The 24,960-nt window shown below is 36.5% G+C and overlaps 2 protein-coding genes across 3 annotated transcripts; one reads left to right on the top strand and one right to left on the bottom strand.

The window, feature by feature from the left end:
- Nucleotides 1-7,884: 7,884 nt before the first annotated feature.
- LOC109062271 (homeobox protein SIX2-like) lies at nucleotides 7,885-10,289 on the top strand. The gene is made up of 2 exons (XM_019079362.2): nucleotides 7,885-8,880; nucleotides 9,727-10,289. Exons 1-2 carry the CDS (start codon nucleotides 8,321-8,323, stop codon nucleotides 10,037-10,039), a joined length of 873 nt encoding a protein of 290 aa, XP_018934907.1. The 5' UTR covers nucleotides 7,885-8,320; the 3' UTR covers nucleotides 10,040-10,289.
- Nucleotides 10,290-16,666: 6,377 nt separating this feature from the next.
- Nucleotides 16,667-21,201, bottom strand: LOC109062272 (homeobox protein SIX3-like). 2 transcript variants are annotated; one of them, XM_042767680.1, is made up of 3 exons: nucleotides 21,079-21,201; nucleotides 18,405-19,017; nucleotides 16,667-17,525 (listed from the first exon to the last, which is right to left on the bottom strand). In XM_042767680.1, the coding sequence occupies exons 2-3, from the start codon at nucleotides 18,974-18,976 to the stop codon at nucleotides 17,336-17,338; spliced, it is 762 nt and encodes a 253-aa protein (XP_042623614.1). In that variant the 5' UTR covers nucleotides 18,977-19,017; nucleotides 21,079-21,201; the 3' UTR covers nucleotides 16,667-17,335. The 2 variants fall into 2 exon arrangements, with proteins under 2 accessions (XP_042623614.1, XP_042623612.1); XM_042767678.1 differs by lacking the exon at nucleotides 21,079-21,201 and having other exon boundaries at nucleotides 18,405-19,704.
- Nucleotides 21,202-24,960: the final 3,759 nt, after the last annotated feature.

The raw sequence follows: 24,960 nt of genomic DNA, 5'->3' as shown, positions 1-24,960 counted from the left end.
GGACTGACAGTTTTATCAAAAGCATACATATACTGAATAACAACCTCATAGTTTAGATGATCTGTCTTTTAGGGGTTTTTAAGTAATTGTTAAAAATCAATACCCGTATGGAAAAAAATTATGGGATTTCTTTCTATTTTTTTCCATACCATTGAAGTCAATGACGTCAGCTTTTTGGTTTGCAGCATCCTTCAAAATATCTTATTTGTGCTCAACAGAAGAAAGAAACTTGTGGTTGGGAACAACTTGAGGGTAAGTAACTGATGACAAACTTTTTTTAATTTTTGGGTGAACTATTCCTTTAAACCTTTGCAGTAATTTACAACCATCCGTCCATCCATCCATCCATCCAGTGACCTATACTGACCTATTTCTATTTTGAAATAAATAAAAGTAGTTTTTTATGCAATTTTACTATATAAAGGAGTGACAATCATATACTGCTGCTGTGTAAAAGTAGCCTTGACGAAACTCGGCGCCATTGACGATGAGCACACACACACACTTACAAACCAGAAAATGTATACAGACTCACATACACACATGCACTGCCCCAAACACAGTGTCAAATCCTGCCGCTGGTCCACTGGGAATAGCACAGGTTTAGAGTGTCAATATCAACCCAACCCTCTATTAACACTCCGTCATTAGCACACATTTAGACCTATCAGCACAGGCCTAACAACCTTGTTTAGACTTAGAAACTTCAAACATACACGCACACCGACATGCATCGCATGCAGACCTAATCTTACACACAAAGCTCTTTACTCTCAGTACACACTGACAGATTTCAAAAACAGGCCTCCGCTGTTGATTTATAGACCTTCATGACCAAGTTGGATGAAGACAGTTTGTGTGGCTTTGCAAATGTTGCTGGTATTTGAATTAGCAGTTAGAGTGTCACGGTGGAAAGGTCAGATGGCACGAAAAGCATCATGTACAGGCTTCCCCAAAAGCCTCGCTCTGCTTATTCCTCAAATTGCTGCCATAACTTCATGGTTAAATGTGTTGACCCCCATTTAGCACGGGGAATGGGGCTTGTGAGCAGGACAGCTGCCTCAGAACAGGTCATATGACCCAGTCAACTGGACTGATCCCTGTCCCTGAGTCCCAAGATCTGCTTTCAGTCTCTGGCAAGCAGAAGACGAGTATGTAGTCGGAATGTTTTCCACATTGTAGCAAGGGTATGGTTTCACTGGCACGGTAGACGGTTGCAAAATATTTACAGAACACCAGAACAAGCAGAAGCTCTTTGAGAGTACAGTCACATACAACAACAAGTATCACACAGGGAGGCTGCAATCACTTTGAATGGTTATCTGTGAGCTTGGACAGGTCCTTAATGGTGATCAAGAACAAAACAGAAAGTGACATCAATAACTCGCTCCATTCCATGTATGTGTATGTTTTCCTGACTGCTTTGTTGAAAGATAGATCGTATGGTAACAATTTGTTGATTTTGGGCTTTGACTGCTCTTTTGAAATATTAAACCGTTCATAAAACAAACATTGTATTTGTGGTTACGAAATATGTTTCCCATAATCACTGTTTCAAAAGATCAATTGCTTGAATAATTTGACGGAATTATAGTGGAATGATGATAGTTGTACTGCACTGTTATACTGTATGTATTCTTGTACAACAATAAATTGTTTTCATTTTTTTTCCATATGGTTATGAAGAAAAGTTTAATGTAATGAAAAAAAATTTTTTTTTAATTATTTTCTTTAAAATAATTTGTTTTGTTACATTTTGTACACAGTAAATATCTTAATCAGTTTTTTAACATGACTTTGTTGGCTGTACCCATTTCATTTGTCATCTAAATGTAATATTAATTACATTTAGATTCATATAAAAAAAAAAAAATATTTTTTTTAAAAAATAATATTTTTAAAAACACACCTAAAAAAAAAAATTAAAACTCATATTCACATCACAAAATATAAAAATATATAATAAAAAATAATTATTATTATTATTTTCATTTTAATTCATGTGCCCTAGTAATCTCAAAAACATAAACATCTCCTTCCTCTCGTGATGACATCTCTTCTCTGATGACATGTACACTGGCCCAAGGGCTTGGCAATAATGTTGTCCAAGACAAGTTTCAATTCCTCCCTTCCAGCAACCTGTCTCCTACATTAAACAATTATAACAATCAGCGCATGATAGTAATTCAACTATCCAATCAGTTCCCAATGGACAAAATCAAGTCCAATCCTACATTTTTTACTCACTCAATAAGCTGTTTTACTTGGATATACGTCACAATATGGAAGAAAGTTGATTGCGATTTCCAGCTCATGTGACTTTAAAATATCTCAAAATATTAATCAAAGACTATTCCAACTACTTAATTAGTTTTCTTTCAAGAGTTTATTCTTTTATGAGGCTTTTCCTTATCAGGACAGGTTTGACACTCATTCATTCATTCATTCATTCATTCATTCATTCATTCATTCAATCATTTATTTATTTATTTATTTATTTATTTATTTATTTATTTATTTATTTATGTTAACTTTTTGACCCCCACAAAATAAAAATTAATTTAAAATCCGAATTAAAACATGCTCCTCATAGACGAAACTTACTCAATACTGTACTCAACTGCTTTTTTAATGTATTTTTAAATACATTTAAGGATAAAATGCAGTGTCACATCATCGACCCATTTACAGAGCATTTTACAGCAACTCTTGAAAATGTACAGTGCTCTATATCACACATATTGGATGCATTCCTCAAATGTATATGAAAGATTAGGGCAGTCACCTACTGACCGGGCCACTCATCTGCTATAAGCCAGCATTCCCAATAAAACACTTGGGAATGCAAAGGATCAGCTGTTAATAAGATCTGTGACCAAGTTAGATTTATATGTCACAGGTGTTTCAACACATTACACACCATAACGACATTACTGTAATTGGCTCGGATTAGTAAATATACTTACACCAGAGATTATATTATTCACCGAAACAAATTTTTTAATAATATTTATTGCATAAAATTGCTACAAATCTTAGCTTAAAAGCTTAGCCCAAAACAAGCATATGAAAATAATGAAAAAAATAAAATAAAATGTAAGAGTGAGTAAATGAGAGCGAGACGTGAGAGAGCGAATGAAAGATAGTGCTTTGATTACAGTCTGAGAAGCATGTTCCTGCCCAGACACTGGTGGTGTCATTTCCCTATGCAAGAACATTTAATCCCTCTGCCTGCCAGGAGGACAGAGGGCTGAAACTTGATCACCCGGGGGGCCAACACACAAGAGGACAAGAGAAGGAGAGTGAGAGAGAGAGAGAAAGAGAACAAGCACTGACATGATTTAGCATCTTAGATAATGGCGCAATACTATGATTAACTGTGTTAAAGCTTGAAATGATGCACGTGGTGGAACATCGGTATGAACATCGGCATCATGTGAAATGCAGTCAAATATTACTTCTAGCCAGTCATCATCTACAGAATTGCCACTGGTACACTACTTTGAATTCTCTCTGTGTCAACGACCAGACAACACTTATGAAACTTATGGCCCTACATGTATTCTGCTAGTGCTCTTGCTCAAGCAAACACACACACACACACACACACACACACACACACACATGGCTAAGCGCAGCCTCTCTCGGCGCTATCAGGTTTCGCGTCCCTCCTGAGAGGGAAGGTGAGCCAGCTTCATTAATCATTTAGAGTGTGCGCTGTGAGTGGAGGACAGTGTGATTGCCGGGTGTTGGGTGTCTCTGCTCATGCCCCCCTACACAACTGCCTTGATTTGAATAAAGAAAAAGGCTAAGGCCACTGCATGGTCAGCAACAAGCCTCCAGGAAAAACCAATGCTGCCCAGCCGCGTGGGCAGATTAGCAGACCTCTTTCTCACTCATGGCCCATGAAACATTAGACAGGTGTGTGCAGAGAACTGCTTGGATTGCCCGTTCTTTCTCTGTTGGTGCAGGTGGTGATGTGCATTTACTAGGATGCCAGATCACAGGGTGTAAAATGCTTTTAGCATGCTGTAACTGTCACAAGAAAAGTGTGAAAAGTTAGCACAAACAAAAAGGAGATGATCAAAAAGGTGAATATATCAGATAAAGAATGTATCACTGTAACAGATTACATATGGAAAAGTTCAAATAAACAGATAGTTCATCCCAAAATTAAAAATGTGTCATCATTTATTTACCCTCATGTCATTACAAACCTGTATGACTTTCTTTCTTCTGTGAAAAATAAAAGAAGAAGTTCCAAGAAATGTCTCAGTTTTTGTTCATACTATGGAAGACAATGGTAACCAAAATGGTTTGATTACCAACATACTTCAAAATATCTTCTTCTGTATTCTGCAGAAGAAACTAAGTCATATAGATTTGGAATTACGTAAGGATAAATGACAGAATTTTTATTTTTGGGTTTTATGATTCCATATTATTTTGAACATAAAAGAAGATGTTTCGAAAAATGGTTCAGTTGTTTTAGTCCATACATTTGAAGTCCTTCAAAATATATTCATCAGGATGAGTAAACAATGACACAATTTTACATTAGTAATATGATTAACTTTTAAAGTTATAGTCACTCAATAAATCAACCAATCAATTAAAAATTGTCATTATTTACTCTCCTTCATATTGTTCCAAACATGTATGACTTTCTTACTTCTGTGGAACATAAAAGATGTTTTGAGAAATGTCTCAGTTGTTACTTGTTTTTACAATGGAAGTCAATGGTAACCGAAAACAGTTTGGTTACCAATATCCTTCAAAATATCTTCATGAGGGCGAGTAAATGAGGACAGAATTGTTCCAAGCCTATATGACTTTCTTTCTTCTGCAGAACACAAAGGAAGATTTAGAAAAATCTGATTTTGTCCATACAGTGTATAGGTCAGGGTGTCATTTTTGGGTGAACTATCATTTAGGAGAAACCAGCAATCGTTGCACAATAATTCATTCATTATAGAGCAAGCTAGTCCTTTAAGAGCAGGCAAACATTCTCTCCATCTTCTCCTCACTTCTCCATCATCAAGGTCAGAGGCTGGAGCCCCAGACAGTAGCCAAGCTCGGCTCACTGTCTCTGACACATGGTTTAGAATGACACAGCAAAGCTAGCGTGGAGCAGCTCCCCTAAATAAAGAATGGCTTTCAAAATGGGCTCAAACTGACTCCCTTTGTCCTGCTGAGAGCTGAAGCCACTCACTGAACGTCCACCATTGCCCATCTCTGCTGCTGTGGCTGCCCTCAGGAGGTCTCAGATTGGCTAATGGCTGCTCAGACATATCCTCCCCTTCACTGGAAAATGATCCCAGCCATGTATAATCAGTCAGGTCCTTTTACTGAAAACTCAACCCTTTACATTTGTGTGCACGTGTGTGAAAATGAGGATGTGTGTCGGTAGGCTATTGAGATGGGTGTGGACTTTTTTACAAAAAGACAAGTAAAATACGTAACACAATATCCCACAATGCAAACGTGAAAAATGGCATGCAAATGTAAAGGTTCTTGAGGGAAATACGTGACCACTGTTTCCGAATATTATGCTTAATAATATTTCTGTTTTGAATATATCAGTAGGTTAACTTTTTAATAAGCATATTTTAGCTACTATGGTTGAATATGACAATTTGCATATGCGACGCCTATGCATAATGCATATGTGAGATATATGATAACTGATGTAAGGTTACTCTTTGAATAAAGGTTCCAAATTATTATTATTATTATTATTATTTTTTTTTTTACAGCTGAAGAACCAGAAGTTCTACAAGGAACCCTTTATTCTAACACTGATCTGAAGAATCTAATGTAACATCAAAAACCTTTTAAAAAGTCTGTACAGCTTAAAATTGTTTTTATTGAGAGGAAAATTCTTTGCTGAACCTAAATAATTTTAAAGAACCAATAAAGGTCAAGTTCAAGTTCGGTTTTATTTCTAGAACACATTTAATGCTAGAGGGGAGTGGCATGATCAAACTTTTTACACCCCTTCAAGAATCTAGCTGCTGCATTTTGAACCACTTTTAACCAAGAGATTTGGGACTTTGATGTACCGAAATAGAGGGCGTTGCAATAATCCAGCCAAGATGTAATAAAGGCATGGATAGCAACATCTAGAGAGCTTTTTGATAGAAATGACTTGATTTTAGAAAGGGAGCGAAGATGGAAGAAGCTAGAACCTACTACAGCACTAATTTGTTTATCAAATTTTAAGGACTTATCAAACACCACACCCAGATTACGAACATGGGGAGAGATGAAGGAATTTAAGGTCCCAAGATTGGGTTGAATACTTGCCCTATTTTCTGAGGGACTAAAAACAATAACTTCGGTTTTATCTGGGTTCAAGAACAGAAAGTGTATAGAAAGCCATGATTTAACATCAGCAAGACAAGCAGTAAGAGTATCAATTGTAAAGTTTGTTTTCTTACTCAAAGGTAGGTAAATTTGTAGGTCATCAGCATAACAGTGAAAAGAGATGTTGTGTTTTCTAAAAATAGAGCCCAGAGGAAGAAGATAAAGAGAGAAGAGAGCAGGACATAAGACAGAACCCTGAGGAACTCCACAAGTTAGGTTACCTGGGGTCGAGCGAAAACTTCCAGTTTTTAACCACAAATCTCCTGTTTGTTAAGAATGATTTAAACCAGTTTAAACCCCCCACCCACCCATCCCACATGAGATGCCAAACAAGAAATAAGAATCTCATGATCAACAGTGTTGAAGGCAGATGACTAGTCCAACATCACTAAGATAGCAGAAGCACCAGAGTCTGTAGTCATTGAAATATCATTTAAAACTCTTACAAGAGCAGTTTCAGTGCTTTGGAGTGATTTGAACCCAGATTTAAATTGTTCAGAGATGTGATTATCAGTTAAAAAAGGCTGAAGTTGTAGGAGCACAATTTTTTCCATTACTTTTGAAATAAATGGCAAGGTGGATATTGGCCGATAATTTTCTAGAACAGAGGCCTCAAGAGAGGGCTTCTTGAGAACCGGGGTAACCATGGCCATTTTAGTAGGAGAATTTAGAGTAGAGTTAATGACAGAGAAAAGTATTGTAGGAGTACAGTGATGCTTTTCAATAAGATTACAATAAAGAACCTATATATATATACATATAAGAATGTTAATTCCATTTAATATTACAGTAATAGTTTTATAACTACTATATTTTGTAATGCAATTAAATACATTAACACCAGTGAACAGCACATTCAGTCTAAAAAGGTCTTATATGTTTTGCTTTCATATGCAAGCTAACATCAAATATTTTCATGACTCGGTGAGAGCTGGCATATACATTAGCTCACCATAAAACGAATTTACTAAATATCTGTGTCCCTCTGGACCCAAATGCTAGAATTACGATGTCCATATGAAAAAGTACGCTGGAGTCACGTTACATTCCAAAATAACTCGTCAGATACACGACACCAGAGACTTCTCGTCACAAACATAAATCCAGCAAACCTCTGGTGCCCGCCATCCATCACTAATAAAACGATTCATTTGAAGCAATATACTTATATTTCACATTTACTTTATGTTTCTCACATATAATTTATATTTATATTTGCACAAATATTTTGCTGATTTTGTATTAGTTTAGAAAATGACGTAAAATAAATTTTCATCGTGTCGCCTATGCATTTCCATGCAACCAAGTGAAGATTAATGAAACTACAGTATTCAAAAGGACATTTAAGGCAATAGTTTCCCCCACACAACTTTTTGTTAATGATAACAAAAACATTTCACTGTGTAGCTATTGGTTTCCCCCTTTATTCTGAGATTATAATACAGGAGTGTCTGTTTTTGGAGTGTGTTGCGCGCACTCCTTCCCCCGAGGTGCATGACATCCAAGAGCCACTCTATCTCCAAGAGGCAGGGTCAGATTCTGCTACAGCTTCTCTCCACACTTGCCCGTATGACTCCCCATGAGGATGCGCTAGCCGTCCTTACACACTAGGCACTCTGTAAGAGATATGATAACCAGAGGGCGGGCTGATAGCTAAGGACAGTCGAGGAAAGAATCTATTGCGCGCTGAGAGCGCGTAAGAATGAAATGATTAGCGCGTCATGATATTACTACTAAGGGATTGAGCAATGCAACACACTGACTCAAATTGTTAGTTTTGCTTTTGTTTTTTACTTTGAACTGATTTTAGACCATTTTTTTCATGGAAAATGTACATCAAGAACTGAAATTCTTCAGTAGGGGGAGCTTCGATGCTTGAGTTTCCAAAGTGGATATCGCCTTAAAAACCAACGTAAAAACCAACAAGACACCAGGTTACTTATTGCCCTCAACCATGTCTATGCCACCAACTTTTGGATTTACCCAAGAGCAGGTTGCCTGCGTCTGTGAGGTCCTTCAGCAAGGTGGGAGTATCGAACGTCTCGGACGCTTTTTGTGGTCCTTACCTGCTTGTGAGCACCTCCACAAAAACGAGAGCGTATTGAAAGCGAAAGCCGTGGTAGCTTTCCACCGGGGCAACTTCAGGGAGCTCTACAAAGTATTAGAGAGCCACCAGTTTTCTCCGCACAACCACCCCAAACTGCAACAGCTCTGGCTGAAAGCTCACTATATCGAAGCGGAGAAATTGCGCGGTCGTCCTCTGGGCGCTGTGGGAAAATACCGCGTGCGCAGAAAGTTCCCGCTGCCTCGCTCCATCTGGGATGGAGAGGAAACCAGCTACTGTTTTAAGGAGAAGAGCCGGTGTGTGCTTAAGGAGTGGTACACTCACAACCCGTACCCTTCCCCGAGAGAGAAAAGAGAACTGGCCGAGGCAACGGGCCTCACCACGACGCAGGTCAGCAACTGGTTCAAGAACAGGAGGCAGAGGGACCGTGCAGCAGAAGTAAAGGAAAGGTAGGAAGAACACTATTACTCTCAAGACTTTAAACAAGCTATCTTTCTGTAGAGGAATGCTCACCAAAATGACCGATGCCATCTAAATAATAATAATGATAATAATTAATGAAAAAAAGGAAAGAATAATAAATAAAAATAATTGCATTCATTGGTGTACTTGTGGGTAGAATAAAGACATGAATAAAGACATAAAATAAATCATTAATTTTCTTAATTATCATATAACAATCTGAATGTCAAAGATTTTAAGACAATTGGGCTTTAAGAAAATATATAACTGCAAATAAAACATTTTATTAATGTGTTTAATTTGACGACATCAGTGTCATGGCAATTAATGCAGGAGGTTTGTGTCATCTGCCTTTTTAATTAATGAGTGACGCTATAAAGTCATTCTTTGACCACACAAAAATAACGAAAAGTAATCCAGATAAATAAATAACAAGAAGTAAAACTAAACACAAAAGTATTAATATTATTTATAGTATTGAAATATTGATACATAAAATCTTGAGTATTTGTGTAAATGTGTATTTGGAAAAATAAAAAAAAATCTTAGTCTCAACTCACTTAAAATAATCGGAGCTGAAAAAGGGTATGGTTAATGTATTGTTCTAAATGTAAAGTTCATAAATATAAAAATGATTATTATAAATATAGCTTTTGCTTAAAACTTTTAAAAGGCCTATAATGTAGGCTACTCCTAATGAAGAAAAATAAAAGTATCATATTTTATTTGCCACATTTAGTCATGCGCAGTCCAGGTGTTTGTATGTCCATCACTAAGCGGTGGTTGTTGTTTTTGCTGGCCCGCTAATGAATGTGAATGATCTGCTCCAACAGGGAAAACGATGGTGCAAATCCAAACGGCCACAACACACTGACCTCTCACATGAACGAAAACCAATCTCTATGTGAAAGTTCAGAGGACGACAAATCTCCCACAGCGACCCCGGATCACACCTCCATGAGCCCAGCCATCCTGATGCCCTCCAGCTCAGGTCTGCCACCCCTGCACAGCTTCGCGCCTCCGCCCGGCCCCAGCGCCTCCATCATTCCCGTCAGCGGCTCAGACACTCAGAGCCACCACCACTTCTCCATGCACGACGGCCTTCTCAACTCAATGACGGCCAGCCTGGTGGAACTTGGATCATAAGAAATAAAACACATCATCTTTGACTTTCCCCCCAGTTATTAGCTTCATTATCATATAGGGTACCAAACATTTTATTAGCCTAGTCAAGCTTGTAGTACATTAGACAAAAAAAAAAATCCAAAAACTACCAGATGACGGGCCTATATGAAAACTGTTTCCATAAAAATACTGTAACAATACAATGTAATCAAGGGATAGTTTTTGATATGTCTAGCTATAAAATGAACTAATAAAATATATATTTAATCAAGTCAAAATGTGTGGTCTCCTTGAACAATATGTTCATATGGTCTTATTTACAGGTCACTGTATCTGTCAATTTTAATATGCTTCATCGAAAGCGGATCGGACAGAATCTTTCTGATGAATCATTATTAAATGTTATTATGAGTATATTAGAAACATTATGGCAGCATGTAAAAAATGTATTTACCAGGCCCTTTAATTATTTGGATTTTCTTTCATAACGCTTTGTCAAGTTTGGATACATAAACCTTTTATTTTCTATCTTCTTTATATTATAAGGTATGGATGTCCATGTTCAATTTATAAATATTTTATCTGGTAAAGTGCAGTATGCTAAAAACTTAGCACTTTTCATCTTTATTATAACAATATATTGATTATTTTCCAGATTGCTGCAATAATTTGTCATTCTTCATAATTTTATTAGGTCTTCATAATTTTTTAATCGGTAATCACATTCAGTGCGGTAGAAAAACCTATCATTGCAAGTTGTAATTTTAGCACAACTTTGATTTTACTTAAAAACTAAAACAGCTATGAAACTAATGGAAAAATAAAACAAAATTTCACTTTTTATAGATAATATTTTTCAACTTTCGTTTAACTTGTATTTTGTTCCTTTAAAAAAAAAAAAAAAAAAAAAAAAAAGAAAAAAAAAAGAATTTATGAGCATATACTGCCCCCTATTGGTGACGGTATGTAATTATAAGCAGCTGCCTAAACCTATTAAGCTGCAAATCACTACTGAGATCATTTAAATATTTTCCTGTATTATTATAATGAATACGATTCCCTCAAATCATCACGTAAAATATTCGCCAGTTATGTCCAAAAGTCTCTTCAGCGTGAAAATAATAAGTAACTATTTTTGATAACTATTGTTGATTAATAAAACAACAACAACAACAACAATAAATAAATAAATAAATAAATAAATCACAGCGGCTTCAAAATCATCCAAACGAAGTGGAGATGTGGATTACTGCAGATCTCAGCACCGTGCAATTATGGCATTACCATGCAACATTTGGCTGCCATGCTACAGGCCTACTGGAGGAGATCTGAATCTGAAAAGGAAGAAGAGGATTCAGATTCAAATATATTTTTTTTTACACATATCGTTCACATATGTTTTCTTGTGAAAGCAAGAATGTATCATCTTTCTACCGGAAAAGACTATTATTATCATCAAAGTAAGCCTAGGCTTAAAGTTATGGAAGCAGAGATGATAAGCAGACAAATCAGCAAGGATAAAATATTTAGATTTTTATTTTAATAACTTTAAATAAAACTATTTCTCTAATCAAACATTTTAAAACTAACTTAACCCTCTATGGTACGGAGTTGCCATATGGCAACAATTAATTTATACTCATTTCCTTGTTATTCTGAAAAAACTACGATATATAACATTATGGGTATTAAAAGGGTAGGCCTTAAGGTAGCCAATGATGTGCTGTTTTTAAGTCACATGACAACTGAATGTCCTCCCAAAACTCCTTTTTCCACTGTCACCCTCACACAGAACACACCTGTTGAAGTGCTCTAGAAATTGCTCCATTAACCTAATTTCTAAACATCTTTTCTCAAGGGGGATTTTCAACTGCAACATCTTTGGTAAGTAAATTAGATATTTTCATTCATAAATCAATTTTGTCTAACATAGTTTTACTGTAAATTAAGAAAATATCAAGGTTGCCATATGGCAACTCTGTACCACTATGGAAAAATAGGTGTGTTGCCATATGGCAACACTGTACCACAGTGAAATTGCAGTAATGTATTTCCCCATTGGGATTTTTTATAGATAGTAGCATCAATAAAATTATCACAGTTATTTAATGATTTGAAGTGTTTATTGTAGTATAGTTGTATTTATGTATAAATAACAAAATTATGTCTTCATTTCAGAAAATGAATACAGCTATATTTTATGGAAAGGGCAATAGGAAGTGTGCAGAGTTGGCCTGTCATGGAGAATAAAGGGAAGTGCAAATACCCTGGCTGAAGGGGAATCGTCCCCATGAAGTGCAGCAAATGTGACTTGCACCTTTGCATCACAGCAGAAAGGAACTGCTTTTTGCAGTTTCATGGGATGTCATAAAATGTGACTTGAGTTGGACTGAGACATGTGCACAGTGATGGACTGGGAAAACCCACACTGAGGGGCAACTGTGGCCTAAAAGTCAGAGTGTTGTACTAGTTACCCAAAGGTGACCAGTTTGAGTCTCGGTGCTGGTAGGAGTTGTCGGTGGGTGGAGAGTGAATGAACAGCGCTCTCTTCCACCCTCAATACCCATGGCTGAAGTGCCCTTGAGCAAGGCACTGAACCCCCCAGTTGCTCCCCGGGCGCTGGATATATAGCTGCCCACTGCTCTGGGTGTGTGTTCACGGTGTGTTCACTTCTCACTGCTGTGTGTGTGCACTTGGATGAGTTAAATGCAGAGCACCAATTCCGAGTATGGGTTACCATACTTGGCAAATGTCACAACTTTCACTTTTCACTTTACTTCAGGGAGCCCCCTATCGTAATACCTGAATTTTATGTTTTCATGTTCTACGTGGTATTAGTGCATGTTCCATGCTACCATACATTTACTTAACTTGTATAAAATACTTTCAAAAAGACTTGTTTTTTTTGTTGGAATCTTTGTGGATGTAAAACAATAAAAAGTTGATGAATTTGATATGCATATATGGTACAAAAGCGAATTTTTTGTCCGTTTGCAAGCATTATTATAATACTTTTAAGTACTATTTTGAAGGTTAAATGATAGGAACCTACTTACTTTTGGTTTGCATAAGTTCCAAGTATAAAAATCTATCAATATCTAAAAGAAATGTCAATTTAAATAGAAAAGATAATCATAGTTTAATAGAAAAACTACTTTTTTGGTCATTTTCCATTGTGGTACACTGTTGCCATATGGCAACGTTTTCCTAAATACCCCCCAAAAAAAATTTTTTACATTTTTTTTTTTGGATTTGTATAATTGAAGCTATTTCATGTAATAAAAACGTATTTAAAAAAATATTTCATGGTTAGAACATAATGCGTACCATAGAGGGTTAACTTTTAAAATTTGTAACTTTCTTTTTGTTTCAAGGCTGACTTCAAAACTTCATTAATTTCAACCCAATAAAATGGAAAATGCATGTTTAATTGCAGTCTTTTATGTTTTAAGTAGTGCCAGAGTTACAACCCGGAGTTCATTGAAAATTTTCAGCTTCTTTTAAACAAAGATGTTATTTGTTACAACACAACAATGTAAATATTATTGCACCAGATAAACTATTCAATTTCTGTTTTTGTTTACATGATTTATATAAGACACATTATAAGACACATTATATGTGATCCTGGACCACAAAACCAGTCTTAAGTTGCAGGGGTATATTTGTAGTGATTTCTAAAAATACATTGTATGGGTCAAAATTATTGATTTTTCTTTTATGCCAAAAATCATTAGTATATTAAGTAAAGATCCTGTTCCATGAAGATATTTTGCATATTTCATACTGTAAATATATCAAAATTTTATTTTTGATTATTAATATGCATATTTATATAAAATGCAATTGCTTAGGACTTCATTTGGACAACTTCAAAGGTGTTTTTCTTAATATTTTTTTATTTTTTGCACCCTCAGTTTCCATATTTACAAATAGTTGTATCTCAGCCAAATATTGTCCTATCCTAACAAACCATACATAAATGGAAAGCTTATTTATTCAGCTTATTTTTTTTTTTTTTTTTTTTGTATAAATCTTCGAAAAATAGACACTTAAGACTGGTTTTGTGGTCCAGGGTCACATATATATTATAAACCTTATATATAACAATCATTATCATACAAGTAGGCTTAAAAATTTCACAGCTCAGATTGTTTTATCTAATAGTCACCGCATGATGGCGACATAAGAATATGAATAAGACGTTAAGGCTTCCTACTGTAAGAAAAGTTCATGACAGGTTTGTCGACATATGAACTTCGTACAGCGTTACATTGCAGTCAAACAATTACTGTCAAACTCACACTTAAATCAAATTGTTTAATGTGGCAGCTTTGTCACCCGTGTAAGCGTCATAGCTTTAGATTAGAATGTGTGCATCTATATAAGCATGTTTGGGATGTACTGTGAGCTGGGGGGAACTGGTATCTAAAGATTAAGAATAGAATCACACAAACCGAAAGCGTTTTTTTTAAGGTAAATGCAATGCTGTCACAAAAGTATTGATACTTAGAAATATTTTATGAGAATCAAAAGGCACTTTCGTCAACCAGTGGGCCTACCTAAAGAGCGTAGAGGCCGTGATCCCATATGCAAGTTAAGGTCAAACGGCTTGTTACAGGCGTTCATTAATTTTTTTTTTTTTTTTTCAACTCAGGCTGAAAAGGTTCCTCAGTCACGCGCAAAAAATCTGATGCGGCCCCAACACAGTTAGCAAACTGATAGGCCTTTAAGATCTTTAAAACAACATTTTTTGTGATAATACATGTTGTGGTATCTAAATCTATAATAAGTGATAATAACAAGCACTGCTCATGTTTTATGGACTTACCGTCTGATATTGATCTAGACGGAAGTCGTTCTGTTGGCGTGCTGTTGCTGTGGCTGCATCCTCAGGCGACAGAAACTTTTGTTGCAGAGCTTGTTGAGTGGTTGCTGAAATGTTGTTTAAGAACGCTAGTGAAACGCGTATATTTACACAGATGTAGCTATTATTTGTAATCGAATTGGCAAAATTTTCCCACGTTGGTTGATTTGTTTTTTGATTAATTTAATATTGGCTAGGCTACTCATCGAATTAAGCAGAAAATCTTAAATAGACTTAGATAGCTACAGGTAGGCTAGCTAACTCTGCAATAATCACATTTAGTATTTTTTTTTTACTAAATTTATTTTTAACATTTTTAAATGTAGCATTGGAATTGCACTTGTACTAAAGAGGCGCCTCGCGTCTAGATTATTTTATAGCGCAGTTCAATGCAGCACACTGAATGCAGGTCAAGGGGAACTGCCGCGTGAATAGACACGAATAAAAAGTTGTGCTCAGTTAAGCGATCAAATCAAAGGGGAGAAGAGGGAACAGAAATCCTCTCACAGTAAACGACACACTCTTTCTCTTATATGGAATGCTATTAGGACACTACAAACAAACCATCCTCTTGTTATTTAGCCTTATGGTAGTAGTAAGAGAGAAGACTGAAACTGAATGATGGCATTATTAGACAGATAAATGACGTTTGAAAACTGAGGTGATTACATTTGATATGATCATATGTAGCCTAAGTATTGTGGTGGCACTAGTGTATTTCCTTCACGAACCGGCGAGTATGTTTTTGATTACCTGGTTAACATAAGCCACTAGTGAGTAGGCTACTAAAAATAAAATAATACAACTTTATTATTTTATTTCGTATAAACGTTAGTTGACTTGTCAACATGCACCTTCATTTTTGTTTGACAATAATGTAGTTCATCTGCGTTTATTTCTACTGTAAAAAAAATACAATAATAAAATGTGTACATAGTCCCCCAAAATGTTTTACAATTCATGATCAAAATTGTTTTTCTCTTTTGTCGTCTAACACGTCAGACTTTGATGATCAGTTTTCTTTTTTCCCTTTATTTTTATTTTATTTGTATTTTTTTTCTTTAAAAAATAACAGTCTAAACTTTGTAATGTATTAATTAATTTTATTTGTCAGTATTTTTTTCTTGCCTACATTGTAGGCTATACATTCACCAAAAATTAAGCGGGTGTAAATTGCAACAGGCCTAATAATAACAACAACAACAATAATAATAATAAGAACAATAAATAAATAAAATAAATAAAGATGTATAGTTTCCTACTGTTTTATGAATATTTTCTATTTTTCTCTGCCTAAAGCATAAAACATTTTCATCAATTATCAATACGGAAAATAAATACATGCGCATTGGCAACACGTAGCTAAGCTATAACTACTTAATTTATTCAGATTTAGGTTAAATATAATTCGTGTCATTTTAAACTCGTTTGCGACATTGAACAATCCCATTACTTCAAAATAATAATAATATTATTATTATTATTATTATTATTATTATTATTAATAATAATAATAATAATAATAATAATAATAGCTAATAATAGGTCAAATGGAACGAACTTTTAAAATTAAAGAAATAAAAGAACGAAAGCAATAACAACGCCTGTTCTTTGACTCTATTTTCTGAGTGCTGTTTAACACTTTAACTATAAGATAAATGATTAAGACACTCCTAAAATAAAAAAATAAAAACGAACAAGAAACTAATGCCTACAGAATAGCGATTTTTTTTTACAAAATGCCACAATGCCAACTCATTAAATAAACAAATACTCTGATAGTCATTATATTAAATTATATTTATTTGCATAAAAGTGACCCATAACACTGTGTTTTCAGCGCTATTAACCCATTTACAGTATAAAAACGAGCAGAATGAATACACTTAAAATCTCCAAGCACTTAACAGACAGTTACTCACGCTTTATGGACACAACATAAAGAAATCTGCAGGAAAGAGAGTGGCGTAATTGCGGTATCATACAAGCATATCTAGACAAGCCTAGACCTAAGGGAAACTTCAGAATCATACATTGACAATTCAATATAAATCTCGAGATAAAATTAGTATTAACATCTGTTGTCGAGTAAAAGACGAAGGGGGAATAAAGGTGCTTTTGACTTCAACGATTGTCTGATAAACACAAAATAACAAAATTGTCTCTCCGGTTCACTCATTTCATTGAGCATCAAGTTCTACTTTCTCAGACTCCACTTCATAAATGCCTTTTATAAATGCAAAATATTCACAAATGAACATGCAATATGGTCGTGTAGGCCTTGAAAATGAAAGGAAAGGGCGTCAATCCGTTGAAGCGCTGGAAAAACAGCATGCTTTCTCCTTTTGTCGAACACAAGGTGGCAAAATGGCCGGCCCCCATGTTACCCACATTTCTCACAAGTTCCTTTTTCTCTGGGTAAAAATGTTCCATATTTGACTGACGGTGCATCATACATCAAAATCAGAGTCACTGTCAGTAACTGAGAGAATGGTCCCACCGTCGCCTCGTTCATTCATACTGGAGACGCTGGTAGTGGGGCTGGCGGCCGCGCACGGGGACTCGGCCGAGCTGTGCGGTGTGCACCCGGACTCTGACATGGAGCGCAGGCCGCTTTGACCCAACCCGTGGTGCTGAAGCCTAAAAACACAAGTATATAGAACATAAGATTATTTACGCAATATAATACATACACCACACACGGTATTGTTCGAATTCGACGGGTTACAGTGTCTCTAATAATAACAATCCTGATTTTTACTTTTGTGAAATGTGAGATCACACCAATAAGAGTTAAAAGCAATTTAGTCCATTTTTATATAGCCCAGGCCTAAGGATGTTTATAATTATATGCAAGCTTATATTTTTCTTAAACATTAATTTCTATTAATTATAATGATAAATAATAAGCACTAGCCATATTTAATGACATACATTTGATTAGATTATATCAGTTTACACTACATGAAAATTATTTGTGTTTGTTTTTAGCTAATTTTATTTTGCAATTAAAGAAAACTTTATGGCAATGCACTGCCAAATAAACATTTTTCAAAACATGTATATTTTATTAGCTATATATACGGGGATATTTTTATTCACATAGGAGGTGAAAATGTAATTGTTTCTGGGTGAAAAAATAAAATCAGTTAACATTACAAAACTGCAAATTGATTTTTGCTGTTGTGCTGTCATGATTATTTTCATATTTTCCTATTCCTAAGAACTCCACATTTAGCCATTATTTTACATTCAAAAACACCAAATAAAATAACACGTATTCTAATGCGTTAACATTTCAATCCAATAAAATGTCTGAAATATGTATGCTACAAAAGCAAAATGCCTTTGTTGGTTTTTAAAATAAAGTAATTTTCTTCGATTTCTTTCAACCACGATCTAGCACATCGTGCAGATTGTGTGACAGCATTTACTGTCTATTGAAGTTTATAAATTGCATTTATATCTACGCAAGTATTCGTTTTATTTCCTTCCCGAATTCAACCCATTAAAACTGACCTGTTTTTGGCAGCTGCCGCTCTGTCTCTTTGCCTTCGATTTTTAAACCAATTGCCTACTTGAGTGGGAGTCAGTCCAGTGGCTTGTGCCAGTTCCCTTTTCTTGCTCGGATTGGGGTAAGGGTCCTGTAGGTACCACTCCCTCAACAAGCCGCGAGTCCGTTCCTTGAAACAGTGCGTCTTCTGTTCGCCATCCCAGATGGTTCGTGGCATTGGGAACTTCTTGCGGACCCGGTATTTATCAACGGGTCCGAGGGGACGACCGCGCAGCTTCTCTGCCTCTTGGTAGTGCGCTTCGAGCCACATCGCTTGCAGCTTTCCATGAGAGTCTTTGGTGAACTTGTGGTTTTCCAGGATGTGGTACAATTCACGGAAGCTTCCGGTGTGATACGCGACCACCGCTCGGGCTCGCTGGATGGACTCGTGCTTGTTGATGGCATCGCATGCTCCAGGTGCCACGGGCAAGGACCAAAGGAAACGTCCGAGTCTCTCGATGTCCCCGGTTTCCTCCAACGTCTCACACACGCTGGCCACCTGTTCCGCCGAGAAGTTTAGGGTGGGCAGTTGAAACATCGGTAAGTCCTCCGGGGATCTCGCTCTGGGGACGCTGCCCGCTAGAAGCAGAGGGCGATCCGCAAAATTGGGCAGGAAAATATGTGAGGGATAAAGCTCTAAAGGAGACCTGAAAACCATGGAGTCGCCGGACACAGATAAATAGACGGGAAAAGACGGCAAACCTGACGTCGTGTTTGCGCTGCTATCGCTGCAGTGCCACCGAACGCGTAATATCTACCCTTAATCAATTTCGAGTGCAACGGTGAAACATTTTGTTTCGCTTTTCTATTGGTCTTCCTGGTGTCGTGCTGTGGTTGTCATGGCAGCCCTGCCAATCACTGTCAAGCTTGCCCGTCATTAGCCAGTGCGCGCTCCATCTCCATATTCGCTTCGCGCTCAGAGTTTTATCGTCGCTCCAATCAGAACTGGCCAGTCACTGCGGGATGTTTTCAAGCAGGCGAATAGTGCGCCGGTTCACTCGACGGTAGGAGGTTTAATAGGTGGAAAATTGTCTGAAAAAAGTCTGCTTTCTTGTGTGGGTGTGAAAGTTTGCCAGCTAGTCAACAGATAAATAATCCACCGCTATTTACCAAACATTTAAATTAGAAAGACCGCGATTTTTTAATTAAAAAGATGAAAATTTACTTAACAGTTATTAGTGCACATGTACTTTTTTCCCCCAAAGGAAAATGCAATTGAAAATGCGTAAACATAATAAATGGTCTAAATCTTTTTACATCTAAAAGACAAAATAGCATTTGAATTAATAGGAAACGATCCTCAAAAACATTGGCACTTATTTGTAAAATTAAATCATGTTTTTATTTTTAAATTAATTAATTTGATTTATTTTACATAAGCATCTAGGCTTTTTGTTCAATCTGAAATTTTCATGACGCTTTTAAATACATTTAAAACATTTAAATAAACGTTTTTATTAGCCTACAACATAATGAGTATTCCGCGTAATTATTATTAGTTATTTCGCCTCTTTATCAAATTGAAACGCAAGATAAAATGTCAGTAGGAAACAAGATCGGCTTGTTAGGCCTGAGTCAAATAACATTCTTTCACAAGTTTTTTTTTGTTTGCATAAAGCGTGTAATTAATGCCACAAACAAGTTAATTCACTTGGCCTAATTGTCTGTTTATCCTGGGCTTAACGCTTAATGGCCTTCTCTCCAGTGGGCACACCACTACTGTCTTACATTAAAGATTAATGCGTACAGTTAAAAGGTGGTGATGTCTGCAGATTTATCATTAGTGATTAATTGGGTATTAGAAAAAAATATCGTTGCTATAGTAAAATGCTTTTGGAACGATGTTAAAAACCGCATTGCTCCAAGGCAAGCTTTAAACATTATCTTTTCTAGGCTACAGGTGTTGGCATACTAATAACTGCAAACAAAAGCACTAATCTCGCGCCCCGTAGACAAGTAACGAGACGTCTTTGTTCATCCGGATTAGTTAATTGGTTGAATATCGTGTTCACTGCAAATATGAACCTCTATTTACACACGAACTGAGCACAAAAATCAACCAAAGCGCTTTAAGGAGCACGTTTTGTAAATGTACAAGGAACCGAAAGTTTACTTCTTCAACGCGTTTTTAAGAGAAAAAAAAATATCTGGGTAATATATAGGCCTACTGAAACTTAAATTTGATTGGTTGTTATACAACTGAGCTGACTAACACACAATATATTTAAGGTTGCACAGCTGAACATTTTGAAATGATATGCGGTCAAAGGGACAGTCACATTCAAAACACCTCGCATTAGATCAGAAGAAACAAACACTTTCTGGCACGCATTAGTTCGACAGTCAAAACCATTGATTAAAGTTACAGATAACAAGATACAAAATTAATCTGCGATTACTTTTGGATTTTCGTCGCTGGAGAACTCTTAGTAATCCACGGTTAAGCTTAAGGCAGCTTATCAGTGTGGCATGGCTTAAAATCTGTTACAGAATTACAGAATAAACACGAAACGCAAATTTGCCAGATGGAATTGTTCTTAAAAATTAGTTTCGTTGGAGCGTAATTGTTCCCTGTGAATCAACAGTGCAGTGTATGGAAAGGGTATCCACAGTATCCTCATTCAACAAGTCGCCCTTTACCTTCACCAAGCTTCAGCTGTGACGCCGGGAGGAGTCAATCAGACATTCTAGAACCATCTGCATACACCGCTTTCCCAAGTTGACCAACTTTATAGTTAAACAAACAAACATCCAGGGTTAAACTGAGAAAAAATACTGGCATTCAAACACTTAATTATTTGTAACACCCAATTCATTATAATTGAGCCACCTGCTAGTTGACGTTCAGTCTCTTTTGGTAAAGACTTGCTCTTAATATCTTAATTTATTACTTCAATAGAAGCAGTTTTGTTAGCCAAAGATGTAATCAAAGGAGCTGAATATTCTTAATACATTTGTCTGACAACTAACGGTCATTGAAAGCCTCACAAATTGTAGAATTTACACGAACATGTTAAAAAAATGTTAAAATTATACATAAAACTTGCACATGCAAGTTTGTGTATTAAAGCTGAAGAGAATGAGAAGTGTCTTTTAGATGGGATATCAAAATTTACAGGGATTATTTGCATGGCATATTTTAGATACCCCATGCATATTTAATTAAAGTCTGCAGTGTGTTAATAATCTCCTACAGAACAGATGTTGAGCCATCTGAATGTTTGAATGCGACTTGCTATGCTGGATATGAAGACATTACCTGGGCACTAAATTAATCATTCATGTTGGACAGCTGTCTACAGCCACCAACCATATCCATCAGTTTATTTTTAAAATATTTATTGCATATAATTATATCTGCCCTGCTTGTTTCACCAGCCAGTCCTTTGGTCTGAAGCACACTATACTGTAGGCACATGAGCATGTTAAACCAGGATCAAAAAGCAAACTGTTATATAAAGTAAACAGTTCTGTGAAAGACAACAATGCTTTTTATTTCTCAGAAACTGTTAGACTGGAACTGAGCGAAGATAAAAACCCCAGTTTACAGTAAGTCTGAGATTAATCTGCCATTGTCATTGCACACTGATCCATGTAGCATATGGCTCACATGCATGTAATGTTTTAGCAAGAATGAGGTAAAATGATATTGAATAAATCCTCCTTGGTCAAAGCTATTCTATTAATCAAAGCTATTAATCCAAACCTCTCATCAGAAGTGACTAATCTTATTTTGGTAAAAAATGCTTTTCTATCCTGAAAATGCCTGGCCGGGCTGTTTGCAAATGTAAATGGTGGCCACCTACTTACAGAAACATAAGCTCATCCTGTCTGAAGTGAGATTTTCTGCAACAGTGGCCCATAAACCAGTTTAACAGTATTGTCATTGGGACAAGCTGCTTAATGGTACTGTGCAGTTTACCTTGATCCATGTGGCCAAGGTTCACAGCATAATTTGTTTAATAGCGTTAATGGCCATATGACAATGGATTTCACCAATAAGAAGCAATGTGTGTGCATTTCTTAAATGGGTAAAAGCAATGTCATGCAATATGTTTTTTTTTCTGCACCTGAAACTGAAGCTTCAGGCATCTTTATTGCTCAGTCATGAGTAAGAGCCAAAAGCCTGCCTGTCCTTGCACTGCAGCACACAGTTTCTCTATCATACACACTCTTTCTTTCATTTCCGAATTCCTTTATTTCCTTAAAGTTCATACTAAGTGCAGTAAATCACACACACAATGTAGAAGGTCATCTAGGTAACTTCACATGCACATAGTTTGTGAGTTTTCCTTGCAAATCAGATCAGTTTGATTTGTGAATGAATCTTTCGGACCATTTAGTGAAATGTGAAATGAGTCCTCTGCTCAATCTGACATGCGTTGCAGCCTGGAATTAAACCACAAAATGCTGGTTTCGTCTGGCCAGAGGAGAACTGGCCCCCAGACTGAGTCTGGCTTCTCCCAAGGTTTTTTTTCTTCATTTCTGTTGCTGATGGAGTTTTGGTTCCTTGCCACTGTCACCTTTGGCTTGCTTAGTTGGGGACACAATTTCTGGCAACATTGTTGACTTGACTGCACAGATACTATTGGAAGAGAACTGAACTGAGCTGGAAGATGACATCACTGAATCAACAATGAACCACATTTATGATACTTTTATTGTTGTTGTGTGTGTCATTTTTAAACCCCAAGTGCTCATATACTTTTATTATAATTTGAAATGTATGGCCAGAATAGGTACACGATAGAAAGAAAGTTATGAGGAAGGACATGATGATAAGTAAATAATTACAACATTTTAATTTTTATATGAAATATTCTATACTATGTGTTTTTTTCTCTCTCAAGAATATAAGTTGCCAATGCCAGTCTGTTCTGAAATAGTTAATTTTTCCCATGATTTCTGAGAGAGTAATGCAGTCTTGATGAGTGTGAACCCTTTGGATTTTTATAATGGAGATGGAACTCAGCATTTTTTCAAAAAGAAAAGGATAGAGAAAAATAGAGAGACACATGACACAGAGACAGACTGAATAACTGGACAAGGCATTCAAGACAAAACTGGTGGATAATTGATGTATGCAGTGGAATGCCAACATGGAGACTAATTAAGTGTGAAGAATGACCTCAGAGCTCAAGACCAATGTAACAAAAAATAAAATAAATGACCATATCAATAAAGAAAAACTGCCACTAACTGGGAAACACATATCATACAGAGGTGGTACAGCAGCTGGGCAAGATTTAATGCCAATTTATATTAGCAGCAGATGTCATATTGCACAAAGCACTAAATCCATTCACATCATGATTAAAGATGAGATGTTTACATGATGACTTCAGTAATGGACAATATTTGAAAGAGCTTCCAGCTGTTTCACAAAGCAAAGCTAATGACATTCACTGCATCTAGCGGTCTCTCTATTAAATACAGTTAAGTGAATATGCCCATGCTTCATTATAGTTGCTTTAAATCAATAATTTACCTGACGTGCTGGGTGCATATCGAGATGAACTCCTAAACCACCCCACAGGTGGAAAACCAGCACGCATGCTAATACTCAGAGCTCAAGACTAACACAACACACCGGTCTCAGCTTTCATGATGAGTGCAATTCCACAAGAGGTCAGCGTGTAGGTTTAAAAAAGAAAGTTGGAAAGTGTATTTGCTGTCTGTGAGCTTCCTCGTAAAGCAGACTAAAACAGCATCACGATGAGCAGAAAGGACAGCGGAAAGAGAGAACGAGTGCAATTCATTCTCAATTCGGCTAACACCCAGAGATCAGAGCAAGGGCTGGGCTCATTAGGCGTCACATGCGAAATTAAATGCTAAACAGTTGCTAAACGGCGAAAACATACAATTCCACCTCGACAGGCAGTCCCCCTGCATGATTTCTTTGAAAGCTCAGCCCCCTCCTTCCACTTACCAATTCCTCCCACTACAATTTGTGCATCTAGCCTACTTCTTGTAATCAAATGACACACATGTGTTTTTTATAGTATTTAAGACAAGTGGTGCTTTACCACTCCTTCAATCTATAATAGCTTGTAATTAATCTTATGCAAGCTGATTAACGTCCCCTTCAGTCACATGAATCACGAAAGGTCAGAATTCAGTCGCAATTCAGTGTGTCAAAGAAGAGATACAGCACCCGGCTCTTTGATTCAGACTCACCATTCAGACTCTGTTAAAATATGTATTGAAACGCCTGACAGACCGCTCAATGTGTATTCCTGGAGAAGCCTCAAGATGACGAGAGGATGACGGGCTTAGGTCGGGCAGGCCAGTGAAGTGCTGAGGGAAACCGCAGCCTGGATCTACATGGAAATGCACTCTTCAGACAAGCTGATTTTGGAGAGCTGAGGACTAACGCACCCCAATACCACAAGCCCTATTACTCAGCCCTGTCCCGGGTCTCATGAAATAATAATAGGTCAAGGCCTGTCCCTATTCTACCTCAGAAGCAGACTTAAAATTATGTCTTTAGTGAACATGATGCGTCACATTGCAAGACAGGAC

Source organism: Cyprinus carpio, chromosome A12 (assembly GCF_018340385.1).
Source record: "Cyprinus carpio isolate SPL01 chromosome A12, ASM1834038v1, whole genome shotgun sequence".
NCBI classification, from domain to species: Eukaryota; Metazoa; Chordata; class Actinopteri; order Cypriniformes; family Cyprinidae; genus Cyprinus; species Cyprinus carpio.
The sequence above is the reverse complement of the archived record's forward strand: the minus strand, read 5'-3'. Positions and strand labels throughout refer to the sequence as shown.

Excerpts from the sequence above, each read along its gene's own strand:
- LOC109062271 (XM_019079362.2), top strand. The coding sequence starts at position 8,321 with ATGTCTATGCCACCAACTTTTGGATTTACCCAAGAGCAGGTTGCCTGC. Across the intron at positions 8,881-9,726 it reads GCAGCAGAAGTAAAGGAAAG|GGAAAACGATGGTGCAAATC; the intron begins GTAGGAAGAACA and ends CTGCTCCAACAG.
- LOC109062272 (XM_042767678.1), bottom strand. The coding sequence starts at position 19,096 with ATGGTTTTCAGGTCTCCTTTAGAGCTTTATCCCTCACATATTTTCCTG. Across the intron at positions 17,526-18,404 it reads GCGGCAGCTGCCAAAAACAG|GCTTCAGCACCACGGGTTGG; the intron begins GTCAGTTTTAAT and ends TTGTGTTTTTAG.